Source organism: Ursus americanus, chromosome 17 (genome assembly GCF_024610735.1).
Source record: "Ursus americanus isolate L20-20 chromosome 17, mUrsAme1.1.p, whole genome shotgun sequence".
Classification (NCBI taxonomy): Eukaryota; Metazoa; Chordata; class Mammalia; order Carnivora; family Ursidae; genus Ursus; species Ursus americanus.
This window is the reverse complement of record NC_142143.1, coordinates 24606050-24625574: the sequence shown is the minus strand read 5'-3', so window position 1 is coordinate 24625574 and position 19525 is coordinate 24606050. Positions and strand designations below refer to the sequence as shown.

The following is a 19525-nucleotide window of genomic DNA, read 5'->3' as shown; positions in this document are numbered from 1 at the left end:
CAGCTCAGGTCATGATCTTGGGGTCCTGGGAATTGAGCCCCATATCAGGCTCTGTGCTCAGCTGGGAGTCTGCTTATTGCCCTCTCCCTCTGCCCTTCCCCTGCTCACACTACCCCCCTCTCTCTCAAATAAATAAATAAATCTAAAAAAAAAAAAAAAAGAACTGAAAGAACAGAAAAAATATCACTTTAGAAGAAACCAAAGTGGCTACTTTGGTAAAGCATTTATTTTTTAAAAAGATTTTATTTATTTATTTGACAGAGATAGAGACAGCCAGCGAGAGAGGGAACACAAGCAGGGGGAGTGGGAGAGGAAGAAGCAGGCTCATAATGGAGGAGCCTGATGTGGGGCTCGATCCCATGACCCCATGACGCCGGGATCACGCCCTGAGCCGAAGGCAGACGCTTAACTGCTGTGCCACCCAGGCGCCCTTTGGTAAAGCATTTAAATTTAATTCTGGACAGAACTTCATGTGCCAACATGCTAAAATACTTGTCAATGCATTAAAAGAGTTGAATGTAAACCTTTTCAGTCACATAAGCACCTGTGGCTCTGAAACAAACATAAGTTAAATGGTCAGAGGACTTAATAATTCCAAATGACTGCAAGTAATTGACCAGTAGGAATGAGACTTAAAGCGTTAATTGCAGTTTAACAAATGCAAGAAGAATGCATTGAGGTGGGTCTATAAGATACTCACTTTATTCCATCTCACAAATGGGGAAAACCAAGGCTCAGGAAATTCAATAATTTGTCAGTAGTAACTGACAAAGTGGAACTTGAACCCATGTGTATTTTTTTTTAAAGATTTTATTTATTTATGTGACAGACAGCCAGCGAGAGAGAGAACACAGCAGGGGGGTGGGAGGAGAAGAAGCAGGCTCCCAGCGGAGGAGCCCGGGGTGGGACTCGATCCCAGAACGCCAGGATCACGCCCTGAGCCCAAGGCAGACGCTTAACGACTGCACTACCCAGGCACCCCTTGAACCCATGTGTATTTTTTTTCTATTACAATGTCCCACTGACTGGTGATGAAACACCTACTGCATACTTTTGAGCTGATTTATGCCTATTAACAGACTGGATAAACCATGTAACCTAATAGCCAGAATGGAAATCGGAAAGCTAAATTTGGATCTGTCTTCTATCCACTCACTAACTCTCAACATGACCGTAAATCTTCTGGCTTCTTTATGACTCAGTATTAACATCTGTAATGTAGGGATAAGTTCATGCTTCCACAAAACTTCTAGGGAGGTTATAGGGCTTATAAAACCAAACTTTGTGAATTTTAATTACGCTTAAAGAATTTTTATGTGATGCTGAAATTGTTAAATAATTAAGTTACTTAAAACTGGCATTCCTTGGGTAGCTAGAAGAGTATTTTTTAATTATCATTAGAATATTTGGTATTGGCTTCATTTTCTTTATGCTGTAACTGAGGAACTTAGTTAATGTGATAAATGCCCAGTTATGTTTGTTGAAGTTGTGCTTTTCTAAATGTCTTGATGCCTTCCCTTGGTAGAAGCACATTTCTGAGAAATGATGATTCTATACTTCCTTGTGATAAGGAAACCCACACATGTAAATATAATGTTATTTCAGTTCTCACCTTTATGCTCTAGTAGATCTATTTTCAACATCTTTTTTTCCCCCTTTCTTGTCATTATGTTTATTAGTGAATTTAGATACAGGCCCACTCAGAAATGGATCTTGTTTTTTGGAAAGAGAGGCAAATAATTTCCATAGAACACTGTTGCTCTGAAACCTTCAGATTCTGAGTAGTTCTGTATTCATTATAGTAAAAGTTTATATGTGTGTGTGCATCAGTGTGTGCATGTGGTAGACTAGTTTACATATTAGAGAAGAAGAAAAGAATAGCTTTGTACACACCACCCAGCTTTATCAGATTTTAGTATTTTACTACATTTCCTATATATTTATATATTTTTTCATTATTATAATTTCAGATACAACTTACAGCCCCAAGGACTCCTCCTGATTTCACCCAACTTTTTTACCCTGAATTTGATGTGTGCCATTCTCATGTATGTTACACAATGTCCTAATCCATAATCGATCAGGGTTAAGGTTTTTAGCTGAGAGCAACAGAAACAAACTGGCTAATTTAAGCAAAGAAACTAAAATAAAGGAATGAAACAAAAGAACTCGGAAAATCCTTGGAAAGGTGGAAGAAACAGGCTTGCGGGGTCCTCTGACGGGGAAAATGTCCCAAGTCGTGCTGTAAAACTTGACCACTAGGGGCACCACAGCCAGATTTCAAGATCTGGATCCTGCGGACCCAGAACACTGCTGTGAGAACCTCAGCCACCAAAGCCTCTGGGAGCCCTGTGCAGAGGACACCCCTCCCTGCCCAGAGCAGCCCCTGCTGTATGGTGCTAATATAATATAATACAAAAACATTTAAAAAAAAAAAAAAAGAAAGAAAAGAAAAGAAAAGAAAACCTGGGGCAGGCTCATCAGACTGGTGGGTCATGTGCCTGGGCCCTGGCTTCAGAAGGGACTGGGAAAGCAAAAATCTGGCATTTTTGTCATCTACAGTGGAGGTGCACTCTCCCTTGGCAAGTAGGAGAGTCCCCAGATACAGAAAATGGGTTCAGATGCTGGATGGTCAAAACAAATGGCAGTTGTCCACAACAAAAAAATTCATACAACCTCTTGGTTATGGAAATTTAGGTAGTTTCCTTTTTTTTTTTTTTTTAAAGATTTATTTACTTATTTTAGAGAGAAAGAAAGGGAGTGAGCATGAGGGGGGAGAGGGGCAAAGGGAGGAGGAGAGAGAGAGAATCCCAAGCAGACTCCCTGCTGAGCACAGAGCCCAGCGCAGGGCTTGATTCTACCACCCATGAGATCATGATCTGAGCTGAAATCACAAGTCAGATGCTCAACCGGCTGAGCCACCCAGGAGCCCTTGGTAGTTTCCTATTTTTAACTATTGCAAACTGCTGCAATGAAATTGTTGTATGTTTCCTTCTTTTGTATATAAGACTTTTATTTTAATATTGTTAAAATTATAAACCCTCTCCCTTATGTTTGTGTTTTTTGGTGTGTGTTTGGTTTAAGAATTTAGTTTCTATCTTACGCCAATGAAAATATTCTCCTTATGTTTTCTTCTAAATATTTTAATATTTGGCTTTTTATATTTAGCTCTTTAATCTGCCTGCAGTTTGTGATGGGAAGTAGAAATCTAAGATAGGTGGTGGATAGATAACCAGTTGTCCCACCACCATTGATTGAATAATCTATCCTTTCCTCACTGGTTCCTATTTCTATTTCTGTCGTATATCAAATTTCCATATGGTCTGGGTCTGACTGGGGCTCTCTATTCTGTTCCATTGATCTAAATAGCCTGGTGCCAATACCACACTATCTTAGTTACTATTACTTCCTAAAAGATCTTGAAATCTGGTAAGGCAAATCCTTCTGCTTTGTTTTTCCTCTTCAAATATATTAATGCTACTTCTAGAGTTAGCTATCTTATACCCCAAAGAGCACGTGATTTAAAAAAACAAACAACTTTGAGCATGTATGATTTGGTAGACAATATGAGTGATAAGGGGACAAGAGACCTAAGAATACCACCTTTGCCAGTGGCTGGACAGTGGCAGAGAGCTCTGAGAGCAGGACAGTTACCATCAAATAAATCAGGCATGTTTGGAATGAAGATTCTGATATCCACTCTGTGAAGAACAGGCTGCTAGAGGTCCCAGCCCCAGTAACACCTTCTTGTTTCCCCATGACCACTTACTCTTCACCTCCACCTTTGTCTACGGAAGCCTATCACAGGTAAATACAGAACATACCAACATCAGGGCCTCTGAAGAGGCACTCTGAGCATCCCTGAGAAATTCCAATGTGTCAGCTAGTGTGCCTATCAACCAGGACTAAGACAAGCTGCTCGCTGGCCTGGAGACTTGATTTGCAATGTTCCTAATATTCATGGGGCAGGAGGCCACCCTACCATAATTGGACCGGATTCTGAAAGTGAAACCTTGGGGTTCTGGGTAGTGGCAACTGAAAACCAACTAGGCAGGGAGGGGTAAACAGAGAGACAGACAGACAGACACACACACAATGCACACACTCAAAGTACGCTCAACACACAGAAAGAGGAAACACTTTCCACTCAAGATGAGCATGAGCCTAGAATCAAAAATTCCAAAACATACCAAGAAAACTAATTCTAACAAAGATAACCCACAAAATCAATAGTCAAAAGATGGATTTGATCTAGACAAAATTAAAATAATAGAGCAAATCTAAAAAGTACTTAAAAACAGGTATGTTTAGAATCCTCAGGGTGAATAACGATGGAAAAAATAATTGAAAAAAAAGAATTCAAAGATATTTAGTTAAGATAGAGTGGATTGAACACACTCAGGTTTACTTCAACTTTGCTACAACCTTACTTAAATGACTGTAAAAACCTACACAGCCTATTACATCACATGTTATATTGATTAGAATGCCTTCTTCTGGCTGCAAGTAACATAGAGTGCAACTCAAGCTGGCTTAACAAGGACACTTATTACGCACTGGTAAATTGGGAGGCGGAGCTACAAGGAAGGCATCTCCCAGAGGCTCCACCCCCTCTCCCTCAGTTTTTGGGCATCAGCCTCATCTGTGAGCGGGAAACAGATGCTCGAATAGTTCCAGGCTTCGTATCTACTCAGAACAACCACCGTGGAAGAGAGGGGGCCTTTGTCCCCAGCACTACAAACAAAAGGCCTGGGATTACCGATGTCCGGTGTCACAGGCTTCCACCCTTCTCCCCAATGACCGTGGCTGGATAAATGAAAAATTCTCATTGCCTTAAACCATCCAGGGTCCATCCTTGGAGCTTAGTGTGGGGTCAGCTGGCCCTGAGGCACCTGGGCTGTGAAAGGACAGGCAGATACTAAATAAAATTCGGGTCCTATAAGGACAGGTGAAGATGGAAAGGACTCCTGGTATTCAGCTTTAAAAAAGCTGTTCACTAATGTTCACCACAAATGTTATGGTTTAAGATGTGCATTTTCTGCAAAATTAGAGATAAAGCATAAAAAGTTAGAGAAAGGAGGGGGCGCCTGGGTGGCTCAGTCGGTTGAGAGTCTGGCTCAGGTCATGGTCTCAGGGTCGTGGGATCGAGCCCCACATTGGGCTCCAGGCTGAGCAAAACAGTCTGCTTGGGATTCTCTCTCTCCCTCTCTCTCTTCCCACCCCTCTCCCCCAACCTCTAAAAAAAAAGTCGAGGAAAGGACTTATTAAGACTAGCTTGTGAGTTGTCTTTCGTATACACCACTATTGTGGTATACTGCTTCTATGCTATCTCACACTGTGGCTGATTTCACTTCTTTTGTCAAATAGCACTTAGGCAGACAGTGCTCAGAGGAAGTTCTGGAGCTGAATACTGTTTTAATTTATAGACCGCTACAGCTTTAGCAGCATTCTGTACAAAATACTGCATTATGTTGCCCAGACACTACTCCACTCACATTTTTCTGAGTAGAATCTGGGCTTTTAAAATTCTGATCTTACTCTTTGAAGCATGTTGCACACTTCCTGATAGGATGGATGGTTCTGTAAACTAAGGGATATTTAAACTTACTCCTGTGGTTCAACCCCATCAATGATGACTGTGAACCATTGCAAAGAATATGGCAACTTGCTTGTGCTTAATAGGAGAAACTGGAACTAGAATGTGACTATGTGGGGACTTTATAGGTTTGTTAACTGACCTATAGCTAAACCTTAATGTGTTTGTGCACTTGTTCATTCTTTCAGCATTTCAGGACGTCCAAACACTACTACACTATCAGCATTTTCCTGTGCATTAACCTCTGCATCTGAAAACTTAACAGTTACTTAACTTTATAAATACATGCATTTAAAACATTTAGATGAATATATTTCTTTGTTTACTGCTCTTCTCAGCTTTATTCAATAAACTTGCATTTTGAGTGGTGCATTGGCAATTTTAACTCCAAATGTATGCATCATGATAGAAGGTGCTGACTTACTGGAACAAATGGAAAGACAAAGTTACCATGACGAGGGTCCATAGACCATGCGCTAGAAAGAAATCAGTTCAGTTCTCTAAGAATTAGGTCTGTGGGCTAGCCAAAATAGAAATAAACTTTTTTAAAAGTAAGGGGAATTACAAAGACTCTCAATATATTGACAGGTATAGAGAGCCAATCTGAATTTCTTAAGCATACAATAAAATAGTATATATCTCTCACTAACAGGCTGGCTTATATTAACTGTCTTACATTGGGGTGTTTTGGGGTGGTAGCGCTAAAAACTTTTGGGGTGGTAGACAGTGCTAAAAACTTGACATGCTTCATCCTGTTTAATTCTTTCACAATCTGGTGAAGTAGGTATTTTTTAAAAGATTTTTTTTTTTAATTTATTGTGGGGGGGAGAAGGGAGAAACAGACTCCTCGCCAAGCAGAGAGCCCAATGAGGGGCTAGCTCCTGGGACTCTGGGATCATGACCTGAGCCAAAGGCAGACGCTTAACTGAGCCATCCAGAGGGCCCATGAAGTAGGTATTATTATCCCCATTCTATGGATAGAGAAAGAGAAGCTTAGAGAGGTATGTGATTGCTGAAGTCTCATAGCTAATATACTCTGCTAGTGTGTTATCAGGATGTTATGCTGTTTTCCCTCTGCCTGGTGTCAGCCTGTCCTTCATGCACAGGATTTGGCTGGAAATTGGAACTAGAGCACGGAAACCGTATAGACAAGTGTTGCACAGAAGATGGATTTTCTCACGCACGGTGCTTAGTTCTTTATGCTTATTTCAAGATTTAGAGTCCTACTGCAGATTTAAAAGTTTCCATTAAGTTTTTACAGAAATAAATGGAGCACTTATTGAATTAATATTAATCTCTTCAGATATCATTGCAACATCAAACCAAGCCATAAAAAGAATTCTACATTTAAATGTGAAATGACTGGGTTTTGACTTTTCACAGGAAATTTGAAAGTCTGAATAAACATCTTAGGCCTGCCTCACACAGTATCTGCTTGCTGCGTCATGGCGGATTTTAAAGGATTTGGTTAATTTTGTTACTTGCACCCCATTCTGGCCTGGGGTCAAGGCCTTCCATGATCTGGCCCCAATCCTGCTTATCCTATCTTCCATACCCTAAGCACCAGCAAAATCAAACTGCTCAGCATTCCTCCAATTTGCCTGCACTGGCCCCTCTATCTGCCTTTGCTCAAATCCCTGCTCTGCTCTCTAGCTGTGTCTTTGCGGGGTGGAGAGGGCAGCATCAGCTTAATTGTACCCCTTAGGTGTGTCATGAGAATTCAATTAAATCCTGCAAGTACAGTGTTTGGCATAATACCTTATGTCTAGTGAGCACTCAGTAAATGTTAACCATCCCTGACCTTATTAGTACCATCATCGTCCTCATTACACATCTCTCCCCCTGGAGTACCATCCCTCCCTACTTGCATATCCCAATTCTCCTGATCACTCCAGACCCTATTCAAAGTCTCCTGGAAAAAATCCTTTCTATAAAATCTCTCCCTCCACAAAATTTCTTCAGCATCCTATCTTTTCCGCTCTGATAGCACTTTCTTCCTTGGTTTCCACTGATTAATGGTATACATTAATACTTTGAAGTCTTTCGAGGACAGGGACCAAGTCTTTGTATGGCTGATTGCCCATATGCCTGTAAGTGGCAGATGACAGTTTTGGGTTGAATGAATTCATTCCAGGCCAGGAGTCAGGTAGGACTGTTTGTTTAGTGGCATTTATAAAGCCTGTTGCCAATTCTTTATTATTTTTTTAGGATTTTGTTTATTTATTTGAGAGAGCAAGCAAGCGAGAGCATGGCAGGGTGGGGGGAGAAGAGGGAGAGGGAGAAGCAGGCTCCCTGCTGGATCCCAGGGCTATGACCTGAGCCAAAGGCAGATGCTTAACCCACTGAGCCACCATGCGCCCCTGCCTAGGCTTTAAATACAAGAAATATTTCCCTCGTGGCATTTGCCACTTTTCTTTAAATTTATTGTTTTCAATAATGTTACTGATGCAATATTAGGATTGTGAGCCCTCGGGATTTTCAGCTGCTGGGGGTCTTAGCAGATGTCTGCCCAGCTGGCCTGCAGTACATGTGGTGGGCGGGAGCGAGGCTTCTTCTGTGGCTTCCAAAGGTTCCCACCCAGTGTAGTTTCCAGTGTAGAGACACTTAACCCTCTGATCTTCCCCTCCCCTCCCCCCTGCCACCTGGACCTGGATGGAGGTGACATCTGAGGTGGGAAGCGTCCCTGTTTGGTAGCTAGTCTCAGAGACAAAATGCATAGAGAACCTGGCGTTTTATGCTGATGAAGAAAACAAGGACACATTTCTCTCAGAAGAATTTCGTGAGAAGGCAAGGGAAGCAATAACTCCTGGCTCTCATTTACCATCACCAAACACAGAGTCAGGAGTTTTCAGAACAAATATATGGTCAGGTTTCAAATATGTGCTCACAAAAGAGATGAAAACAAACTGAGTCTTGATTCCTGATTGATTCAAATTCCTCTTGGGAAACAGGGTGGAGAGAACTCAAATGCTTGAATCTAGGCATGTCAATTTGTTCTACTTTTAGGAAAAATATTTCACTGATAGCACGTAAGTGGTGACACCTTAACCCACCCTGCTTAGAACTCTTGTGTGAAGCAACTTAACAGGTTTTACTTGGCATTTGCAGGTGGACTGAATGAGACGTCATCTGAAGCTCTTTCAAATATAACCTGTACTATGAATTATTGAGACAAATGAGGCTGGTACCTGAAGGACTGATTGCTGACTGGGGTCTTCTGGGTGTGAAAGAGAGGCGCAGGCTTAAAGACACCTTTCAGTTTTAGGAAGCTATTCCGGTATCGAAGATACTCCTTATTCTCATCTTTTTCCTCTACACTTTGTTTCAGAGGAAATCTTGCTGATGAGACTTTTTGTCTCCTGATCACTTTTTTTGGAAACTTGGGCATTTTGCCAATGTGCAGGGATTCTATTCCTGAAATGTAAACAGAATATACATCACTGAAAACCTTTAGTGGACCAAGATATCTGTAGGCTGAGCTGTACGGGTTAAGTTGACTGCAGTAATCTGGATGCTCCTTCATCCACTTACAGAAGTGCCCTTCTGTTGGTTCTCTTATTTTTAAATGCACTTCTTGGTTGCCCAGGGGATACATGGCATCTATGTAATAAGGAAAATGTCTAGGTTATCAACAAATCCAATCCATGGGAGTTTGATTGTCTGTGTTTACCTTGTGCCAGGTAATGTGCCAAATACTTTAAATGCATTATCCAACTGAATTAAGTACCCTCCTGAGGTGAGTACTCTTATTTTCATGATAACACAGATAAGTCCATGTTCGCCCAGCTAGAAAGAGGCAGAACCAGGCTTTGAATAGGTCTGTTTAACTCTGAAGACTGTGCTTTGACTATGCAATAGACCAATGCTTCCTAGCCTTTTTTTAATCACCTAGAAAACTGTAAACTGTCAACCCTTATACATATAGATTCTTATCATAGAAAATCTGATATAAAAAAAGAAAATATGAGGGATTGGTATGGCACATTGTGGTAAACTTACTAGGCTACTTCCAGGTGGAATCAACCACCCCAGAGGCTCAATCACCCCCACCAGCCACTGCCCTGTGGGCTAAGGACTTCCATTTCTTAGTTCCTGTGTAAAACATTTATGGCAAATCCTTTGGGATACTCTACTATATGGCATCATGAGTAGCAAATTACTTCCTCAAGTGGAGAAGCTTGCGTTTTTGGATTTTGCTTATAGTCAATCCTCCTTATTTGCAGATTCTGTACTTGTGAGTTTGCCTATTGGCTACAGTTTATTTGTAACCCTAAATTAATATCTGTAACATTTTCATGATCATTTGTAGATGTGTGGAGCTACGAAAAACTTAAATTGCATCTTGCATTTTCCCAGTCGCAGTTGAACGAGGTGACGCTCTCCCTTCTTGCTTCCACTCTCATACTGTAAGCAAGTGTCTTTTCCGTGGTCTCTTCAGTGAGTGCCAAAGTTTTGCATTTTTGTGCTTTTTGTTGTTGATTTTCCTGTTTTTAAAATGGACTGCAAGTATAGTACAGAAGTGCTGTCTAGCATTCCAAAGTGCAAGATGGCTGTGATGGTCCTTACAGAGAAAACACAGGTGTTACGTAAACTTAGTTCAGGCATGAGTTATAGTGCTATTGGCCATGAGTTCAGTGTTACTGTGTCAACAATATATATTAAATAAGATGTCTTCAGACAGAAACACATAAAATAAAGTTATGTATTGATAGGTTGACAAAATACTGTGACCAGGGGCTCGCAGGGACCTCACCCGGTATTTCTCCTAGGAGCAATGGTTCAATATTGGCTCATTCAGTGTTTGTGGAGACTTTATAGACCCTAATTACTGTGAATAATGAGAATCAGCTATAACCTGAAACTGATGGGCTCTGTAATCAAAACACCTGTGTTGAATTGACATTGCAACAGCACATTCTAATGGAGTACACAGGCTTCTCAACACAGCAAATGAACAAAAGACATTAGCAAGGACTGAGGTTTTGGTGGGGAGACTTAACTATGGTGGTTGAGGGGTAAGAACATTTTCTGACTCAAAATATGAATATGAAAGCATCTTCCCTTATGAAAACATGGTTAATCAAATTGATTACCTTCTCTGAAAAGAGAAAGAAAATGAAATTAAGGTCATCTCCTTTGATTTTTGTGCTATGGCTAATCACCTGTATCCATGATAAGAATCTATATGTATACTGCTTTACAGTTTACAAACTCACTACTTTGGGAAACTTTGAAGGAAGAGGCATTCAAATGTTGATCTTCTGGAATTCTGAATGATGGGAACAGGTTATGTGGAGCAATACAATGGATTTCATAACTGACCCAATGCAAATCTGTAGTAATCCAGCCAGTGAAATAGGATGTGCTTGACCTTCTTCTGTAGTCCTCTTAATTTAATAACTGTTGGGATGTCAGAAAAAGGGCTTATGTCCATCACAGGATCAAATGTAGCTATTTTCATTGTGTCTGTTAAACTTGAAGGCTTCAAAACAGGAAAGTATATATATATATTATAATTCATAATTCATATAGATTACTTACTATATGGTTATAAAACATCAATTCAATCATTTGTTTATTTACTTATTCATTCAATCAACAAATGTTTATCAAGTGACATTTATGGGCCAGGCACTGTGCCAGAAACTAAGACTACATATATATTTATATATATATATAGGTCATGTTCCCCTGTGAATATACTTAATGCCACTGGATTATGCATTTAAAAATGGTTAAAATGGTAAATTTTGTGTGATGTATATTTTTCCACAACAAAAAATGGGGAAGAAAAAGGTATGCTCCCTACCCTCAAGGAGCTCATGATCTGTGGAAAAACTAGATAGGTAAATTATTCCAATTAAAATTAGAAATACCATATGATCGAATAATTCCACTACTGGGTATTTGCCCAAAGAAAATGAAAACACTAATTCAAAAGGATATATGCAGCCCTATGTTTATTGCAGCATTATTTACAGTAGCCAAGATATGGATGTAACCTAAGCATCCATTAGTAGATGGATGGATAAGGAAGATATGGTAATACTCATAATGGGATATTATGAAGCCATAAAAAAGGATGAGGTCTTGCCATTTGCAACAACATGAATGGACCAAGAGGGTATTATGCTAAGTGAAATAAGTTGGACTGAGAAAGACAAATACCATATGATTTCACTTATACATGAACTCTAAAAACAAAACAAATGAATAAACAAACAAACAAACAAACAAACAAAAAGTAGAATCAGACCCATACATACAGAGAACAAACTGATGGTTGCCAGAGAGATGGGGGTGGAGAAAAGGGCAAAATAGGTGAAGAGAAATGGGAGATACAGCCTTTCACTTATGGAATGAATAAGTCATGGGAATAAAAGATACAGAATAAGGAATATAGTCAATGATATTGTCTATAGTGTTGGATGGTAACAGATGGTAGCTACACTTGTGGTGAGCCTAGCATAAGGTATAGAGAAGTTGAATCACTATGTTATACCCCCAAAATAAGTAATGTTGTGTGTCAACTATATTAATACAGCACAAGGGCTATTTAGATACAAGCACAGACTGTTACAAAAGCTTAAGTAGGAAATTTAACATTCATAATGCTGTTTCTACTTAGCAGAAGAAAGTTTCAAAGAAGTATATCATGAAGATATTAGACTTTAAAATATACAGTTATAGTGAGCAGTATGTGTGATCTTTTCATAATAATTGGGCATATAGAGTGGTTACTTAGGTTTGGATGAGCTTATGTGATTAAATGTGACTAAAAACTGGTAATTCAGTTTTATATACATTCATTAAGTAGATATAATTATATGGACATTTTCATATTTACATATAAAAAGTGCACATAACTGTATACTTAACTCATTATCCAGTTGGGTGTTATGACAGAGCCTGGTGAAGATATGAGAAATGAGCAGAACCCAGGAAGAATTTGAAGAAAGTACAGAATTGAATGACACATGAAGAGATTAATGAAGTGGACAGCAAGAATTTTGAAAAATTTGGTCTACAAAAATCAGACATAAAGTTGAGATTTTAAGTTGAACCTGAGAAAAACCAACCCTATCAGAAGGGCTCGGATTTGGACTCTCTTGTTATAATGACTCTGAAAGGGACTGAGAACCCATCTGAGATGTTGATAAAAATTACCCAAAAACATATATCTTAGGTCCTGAGACTCAACCTCAAAAATCTGGTAAATAAATAATCCCTAGAAAAATTTAGAATTCAAATAGAGAGATAAAGTAAATTAATCTGACAATATTAAAACTTTAAAGTGTATGAGTGAATTTTAAATCATTGAGATAATCTTATGTATTTGTTATGTTTGAAATATTAAAAGAGATTTTGATAAATTAGAGAATCTGAGAGATTACACTTGGGCATTCATTTTAAATTGAGTCAACTGATTTTAGACTTGTGACTGTTAAGTTTTAAGGTTTAAGACAATTTGACCAAGTTCAAAAAGATAATTTGAATATTTAAGAGAACTTGAGATGATGCCCAATTTTAATTTATTTGCTTTACAAAAATTAGTAACTTGAGACTATTTTGCTTAGCATTATAAATATGCATTTGAGGTACTTTAAGGGGAACAAAATATATTAAAAATATAAACACACTTTAAAATACATGAGATTGTTATTCATTAAATTGTATGTGAGCCTAATTGTTTATGGAGATATAGTTGGTTAAATTTGAGTTAATCAAAACATTAATCAAGGAAAGGTAAAGACAATTGTTATCTTAGTAGAGTCTATTGATAAAATAAAGAGATTTTTAGTGGCTTTAAAACAACACAAACTGGGTTTTTAAATCGGTCACTTCAATAAAATGAATATTAATTTCAAAACCAAAGTGATTGCATTTTTCTACGCACGAAAATCTCTTAGACATCAAAACACTACGCATTGGTTCCCTGCTTTTGAAAGCCTCTCCCCATCACATGTTACTGAATTGGTTAATCACAACCAAAACAAATTTCTCTAGATGTTTTCTTTTAATAGAATGAAATTGACAATATCCTCCAAGAGTTGGGTAAGGTAACTGGTTTTCTTCAATTTAGGGGAAGGGTTTAGGGAGTCTCAGGTCCAAACTGCCTATAATCTAGCTTTTCCAATACAACTCTACTAGTGAGGCCTATCCTTTCATTATTAATGCCTTGACTTAGGTGAAGGTGCTCAAGAGGTACAAGCTTCCAGTTATAAATAAATAAGTCACAGGGATGGAAAGTAGAGCATAGGAATGATAGTCAATAATGACTCTAATGACAGATGGTAACTACACTTATGATGAGCATTTAGTAATGTATACAATTGTCAAATCACTATGTTGTACACCTGAAACTAACATAATATTATATGTCAGCTATACTTCAATTAAAAATTTTTTTAAATAAACGCCTTTATTTCTATTTGGCTCCTTATCACTATTTATAATCAGACTCAAAAAGGAAGAAGAGGGGGGTGCCTGGGTGTCTCAGTTGTTAAGCGTCTGCCTTCGGCTCAGGGCGTGATCCCGGAGTCCTGGGATCGAGCCCCACATCAGGCTCCTCCACTGGGAGCCTGCTTCTTCCTCTCCCACTCCCCCTGCCTGTGTTCCCTCTCTTGCTGGCTGTCTCTCTGTCAAATAAATAAATAAAATCTTTAAAAAAATAAAAAATAAAAAAAAATTTAAAAAAAAGGAAGAAGAGGGAGCAGTAGGCACTTCCAGATTACTAATATTTTTGTTTTATTCACTTACACATTCTTTGGATAGGTTATGTATCACACAAGGTATCATTTCTATTTCATTTTTTACTGGGCTTTTTTGGTTGAGTTGGATTCATATCACTCGTTTTATCTTAAATACGTTTTCCCAACTCATTTTTTAAAATTTTCAAGATTAGCTTAATTTGCAAACATACTGGGTAGGGTGAGGAGCCATTTGCCTTTCATGTCAGGGCACAAAGAGAGCAGATCGCGAGGAATGTTTGACAGAAAAAATAATTCCCCAAAGTGTCAGACACCTGCCGATGAACTATGTATACAGCCTCAAAAGTAGAAAACTCAAGAGTTTACTTGTTAACAACTGTTGGTGTTTTGGTATGCTAGAATTAGCTCATCAACTATTCATGTGAAATTAAACAAAAAAGAAATTAAAACAACAAATTAAACAAATTAATAGAAATTAAACAATAACAAATCTCCTTTGAAAGGTCATGCCCTAACATTCTTCTTTGGAAATACTGCTCACGGAACATATGAAACATCTAAAAAACAAAAGAACCCATCTTTCAGGAAGATTTGAAAAAGGAATAAGCTGTCACAGTTGAGAAGATGATTCATCATTCTTGCTTGCACAACCTTGAACATTTATTTTGAAGGGAGGGCATGTCCGGGAAAATTGCTGATTGTAAGAGTTATTTAGAGAAGTTACAAAAAGGGACTCTGTTGATTATTTTGTGCTATTTGTGAATGTGAGAGATAAATATATCAGTCTCTACTAAGAAAGTAACACAAGAAGTTTTCTATTCCCTGAGGAGAAGGCGTCCTCATTCTAAGTCTTTGGGAAGTGTAGGCTTCATGACAGAAAGGATTATAAATTATGGTGTCAAACCTTCAGAACTGTAATAACAATTTTTTTCTAATTGGTTTTCTTTGCTAATATTACTCATACTGTTTCTTCTTTGTGGGGATTTTACACATTTCAAAAATATTTTTTTTCTTATTTCAAAAGCAATGTATTCAACATCAAAAAATTAGACATACGTCCTTCCAGTCTTTTCAAATACATATATAAGAATATATTTTTCTTTGACCAAAAGTGCAATCAAACAGCACAGGCTATTTCATCATCTACTCTTTTCCCCCGTACTTAACAAATTCTATGAACATCAAAGAGATTTTGTGACACCACTTTCCCTAGACACTAAAGACCATGCATATGAAAAAGAAGTAATTTTTTAATATAGAAAATAATGACTGTAAGCATACTTAAATCAATTTACAAATATTATAAAGAGCATCATTTTTTTAAGTTTTTTTAAATTATTTTTTAAAGATTTTATTTATTTACTTGACAGAGAGAGCACAAGCAGGGGAAGCATCAGGCAGAGGGAGAGAGAGAGAAGCAGGCTCCCCACTGAGCAGGAAGCCAGATGTGGGGCCCCCATCCCAGGACCCTGAGATCATGACCTGAGCCAAAGGCAGACGCTTAACCAATTGAGCCACCCAGGTGCCCCAAAGAGCATCATTTCTAAACAGTGTTTTATCTTAAATAACTAAAAAATGATCACCAGTTTAACAGTACCAAGTACCCTTGACAACTTAAGATCTGAAGATTATCCATCTCTAGGAGAGAGAAGCTATCGAGGCCTGGACCAGGGAGTATGGATTTGCCTCCCCCTATCTGAAACAGAAACCCACAAGGGCCTTCTCACATGCATTGAGCAGGAGAGGCATGGGAATTATGGGGAGGGAGGGGCACTCCAGAAGGATCTAGAAGAACAGAGGGAGATAAGACTTGAGCTCCACCTACAATAAATCCTGTCACCTCGATGCAAGCTTGCCAGATTGTTCCCTTCCAGAACCACCACAAAGCCAAACCACAGGGATGTTGCAAAGTCTGTCACAAGAGGAAGAAGAATCTGGACTATTGTCATGGCCATCTGGGGATCAGAAAGCTGCTCCAATGCAGGCTGAGAAGTTAAGTGATTTGACACATAAGAAGTTCACTGGTCTAGGAAAGCCTGAGAGCAGGGGCATAAAACACAGGTTTGGGGCACCCACTCCTCTTTTCTCATACTATACAAATCCAAAGCGTGGGGAAATGCCAACAACAGTACAAGAATTTCTACATTTCAGGTAACCATTCCTCGGCTCACTATAAGCAGGTTTCCACTTCAATCTGTACACTGAATTTGTTCTTGCTGAAGTCACTGTTGATCCTCAAAACAAACCCAATGCATGCTTTTTATTTCTCATTTATTCGGCTTCTCTGAAAGGCTTGTCCTGTTACCACTCTCTCATTTTGAAACACACTTTCTTTGAATGATGTTCTCAACTGTAAGAAACTGAAAACTCTCTAGCCTTTTTCTAAGTATTTAATTATAAATTCACCGAAAGAGGAGAAGTGGCAGTCTCCAGCTGTTCCCACAACACCAACTGACAACCCAAGGCTGCTGCTTCTGCCATATCAGGAAGGTGTGGCCTAGGAACCACCACTGGAGCTGTGGGGCTCAGCAACAGTGCACTAAAGCTGTGAGGTTAGAACCAGGGAGCTGCCACAATTGTGTCTTGGTATCTGTGATGCTAGCGGCTGGATAATGCAGTGCTGCTATGGGAAAACCCAACTTCTCCATGATCTTGCTTGCCAAAGCAAGACAATGGTTTCCCCTTATTTCCATCTTCCACATCTCCCATGAATACATCTAATGAATGGGGCTTAATACGCATCTAGAAATCCATCTGTCAGGGAGTCTGGAAATACAGTTTTAGCCTGTATATAGAGGCATACAAGAAGGAGGGGAAAGGACATGGATCTCACCACGTCCACCACAGTGACATGGTTCTCCTCCTACCTCTCAACCTGCCCCTTAAATGTTGGTTCAGTTGGCCCTCTTCTTTTTTCATTCTATCTACTCTTATTTGGTCATTGATTTTCCATCTCAACACATAAGCCAAAAAACTGTCTTATGAATTGTGCCTCTTAATTAACTTGGAGCTCTCATCTATGTTCCATTCTTTCCAGCTTAGTTCAGTTCATAATATCTTGGCCAGAACACTGCAATAATCTTATGATTGATCTCCCTATCCCATATACCCAAATATTCCCCCCAGCAATCACCAGTATAGAACAGTTCTCAACACAAGTGAGTACCTCCTTCCCTGGGGTTATTCACAAATGTTAATGGGCCTTTTGACTGATGGCACAATAGGCATTAGTTTGTGGGGGCCAGGGATGTATTCTGCAATGGTCCTGAACAACTAAGAGTTTTCTGGCCCCAAATGCCATTAATGCCTCTTTGAGAAACAAGGATTCCCAGAATCAGCATTTCATGGACCACTAAATAGAGTTGTTAAAACTCATCAAAGTATACACTTAAAATGGGTGCATTTTATAAAATGGTAAATAAATCATACGTCAATAAAGTTAATTTTTAAAAAGTCAAATACATCACCTCACACCCAAAAGGATGGCTACTATTTAAAAAAAGCAAACAGAAAATGACAAGTGCTGGGAAGATACAGAGAACTGAAACCCCTGTGCACTGTGAATGGGAATGTCACATGGTACAGCTGCTATTGAAAACAGTATGGTGGCTCCTTAAAAAATTAAAAATGGAGGGCACTTGGGTGGCTCAGTTGGTTAAGCGTCTGCCTACGGCTCAGGTCATGATCCCGGGGTCCTGGGATCAAGCCCCACATCTGGCTCCCTATTCAGAATAGCAGGGGGTCTGCTCCTGCCTCTCCCTCTGCCCCTCCTCCCCGCTTGTGTTCTCTCTCTCACTCAAATAAATAAAAAACATCTTCAAAAAAAATTAAAAATGGAGTTACCATATGATTCAGCAATTCCACTCTGGAAATATATCCAAAGGAATTGAAGGTAGGATCTCAAAAAGATAGTTATACACCCATATTAATAGCAGTATTATTCACAGCAGTATTATTCACAATAGCTAAAATATGGAAGGAATCCAGGTGTCCATCAACAGATGAACAGACAAATGAAATGTGGTATATACATGTAATGAAATATTATTCACCTTTAAAAATGAAGAACATTCTGACACCTTATACAATGTGGATGGACTTTGAGGACATTATGCTAAGTGATACCAGCCAGTTACAACAGGACAAATATTGTATGATTCTACTTATATGAGGTACCTACAACAGTCAAATTCATAGAGATAAAAAGGAGAAGGGGGGATGCCAGAAGCTGGGAGAGGGAAGTATGGAGAGTTGTTGTTTACTAGGTACAGAGTTTCAGTTTCACAAAATGAAAAAGTTCTAGAGATGGATGGTGGTGATAGTTGCACATCAGTGTGAACTGTGAGCTTATGTCACTGAACTGTACACTTAAGAATGGCTAAGATGAGGGGGCACCTGGGTGGCACAGCGGTTAAGCGCCTGCCTTCGGCTCAGGGCGTGATCCCGGCATTATGGGATCGAGCCCCACGTCAGGCTCCTCTGCTGTGAGCCTGCTTCTTCCTCTCCCACTCCCCCTGCTTGTGTTCCCTCTCTCGCTGGCTATCTCTGTCAAATAAATAAATAAAATCTTTAAAAAAAAAAAATGGCTAAGATGTTAAGAAAAGTGAAACACAAACAACAGAAGTCATCCTATGCTCCTTTCAGTAATTATATAAACGGGCTCATCTGTGTGCAATAGCTATGTTGGAATCCAGCTGTGTTGGAAGAGAACATTAACTCTAGAATAACATGAAAACTAAAAGTTACTTTTGCCTGTAATCTCAAAATAGTGACTATTTCACACTCACATATTTGTCCTGTGTTGTGGATTTCAGATGCTTGCACTTCACTTTATAGGCCTTGAATAACTCCCTGGCTTCCGTGGAGATGGGATTGACATCAGGGAATGGCTGAGAGAGAGTATTAAGCTCTTTTCAGATGACATGGTCATAAAAATCCAGGAAGGCAAGATAGCTTGCCGTAAAGGCACTGTTTATTGCAAAATTATACAACTTCAGCATATGTGAAATAAGCATGGTATTTCTATGGTATAACCAAGAGTAACACAGTTTTGATGCCCATCCCTAAAACTAAAGGTCTTTTATTAAAGGTTTATACATGTTCTGTAATATGTGTATCATTCACATAAACGCACTCAAAATTTTAAAACCTTCAAAAGTTTGATCAGAGTTAGTTAACTCACTACTTAACTGCATGAAATTAGAGATATGTAACATTT

General features: G+C 39.0%; 1 protein-coding gene across 1 annotated transcript in view; it reads right to left on the bottom strand.

Moving 5' to 3' along the window:
• Positions 1 to 19525, bottom strand: part of LOC123780684 (uncharacterized protein C3orf20 homolog) — a 172214-nt gene that overhangs the window by 87970 nt on the left and 64719 nt on the right. Inside the window, exons 12-14 of the mRNA XM_087868852.1 lie at positions 19095 to 19196; positions 10919 to 11078; positions 8785 to 9010 (exon numbers count right to left, since the gene is read on the bottom strand). Of these exons, the coding sequence (XP_087724978.1) occupies positions 8785 to 9010; positions 10919 to 11078; positions 19095 to 19196 (488 nt within the window). The remainder of the gene's footprint in view (positions 1 to 8784; positions 9011 to 10918; positions 11079 to 19094; positions 19197 to 19525) is intronic.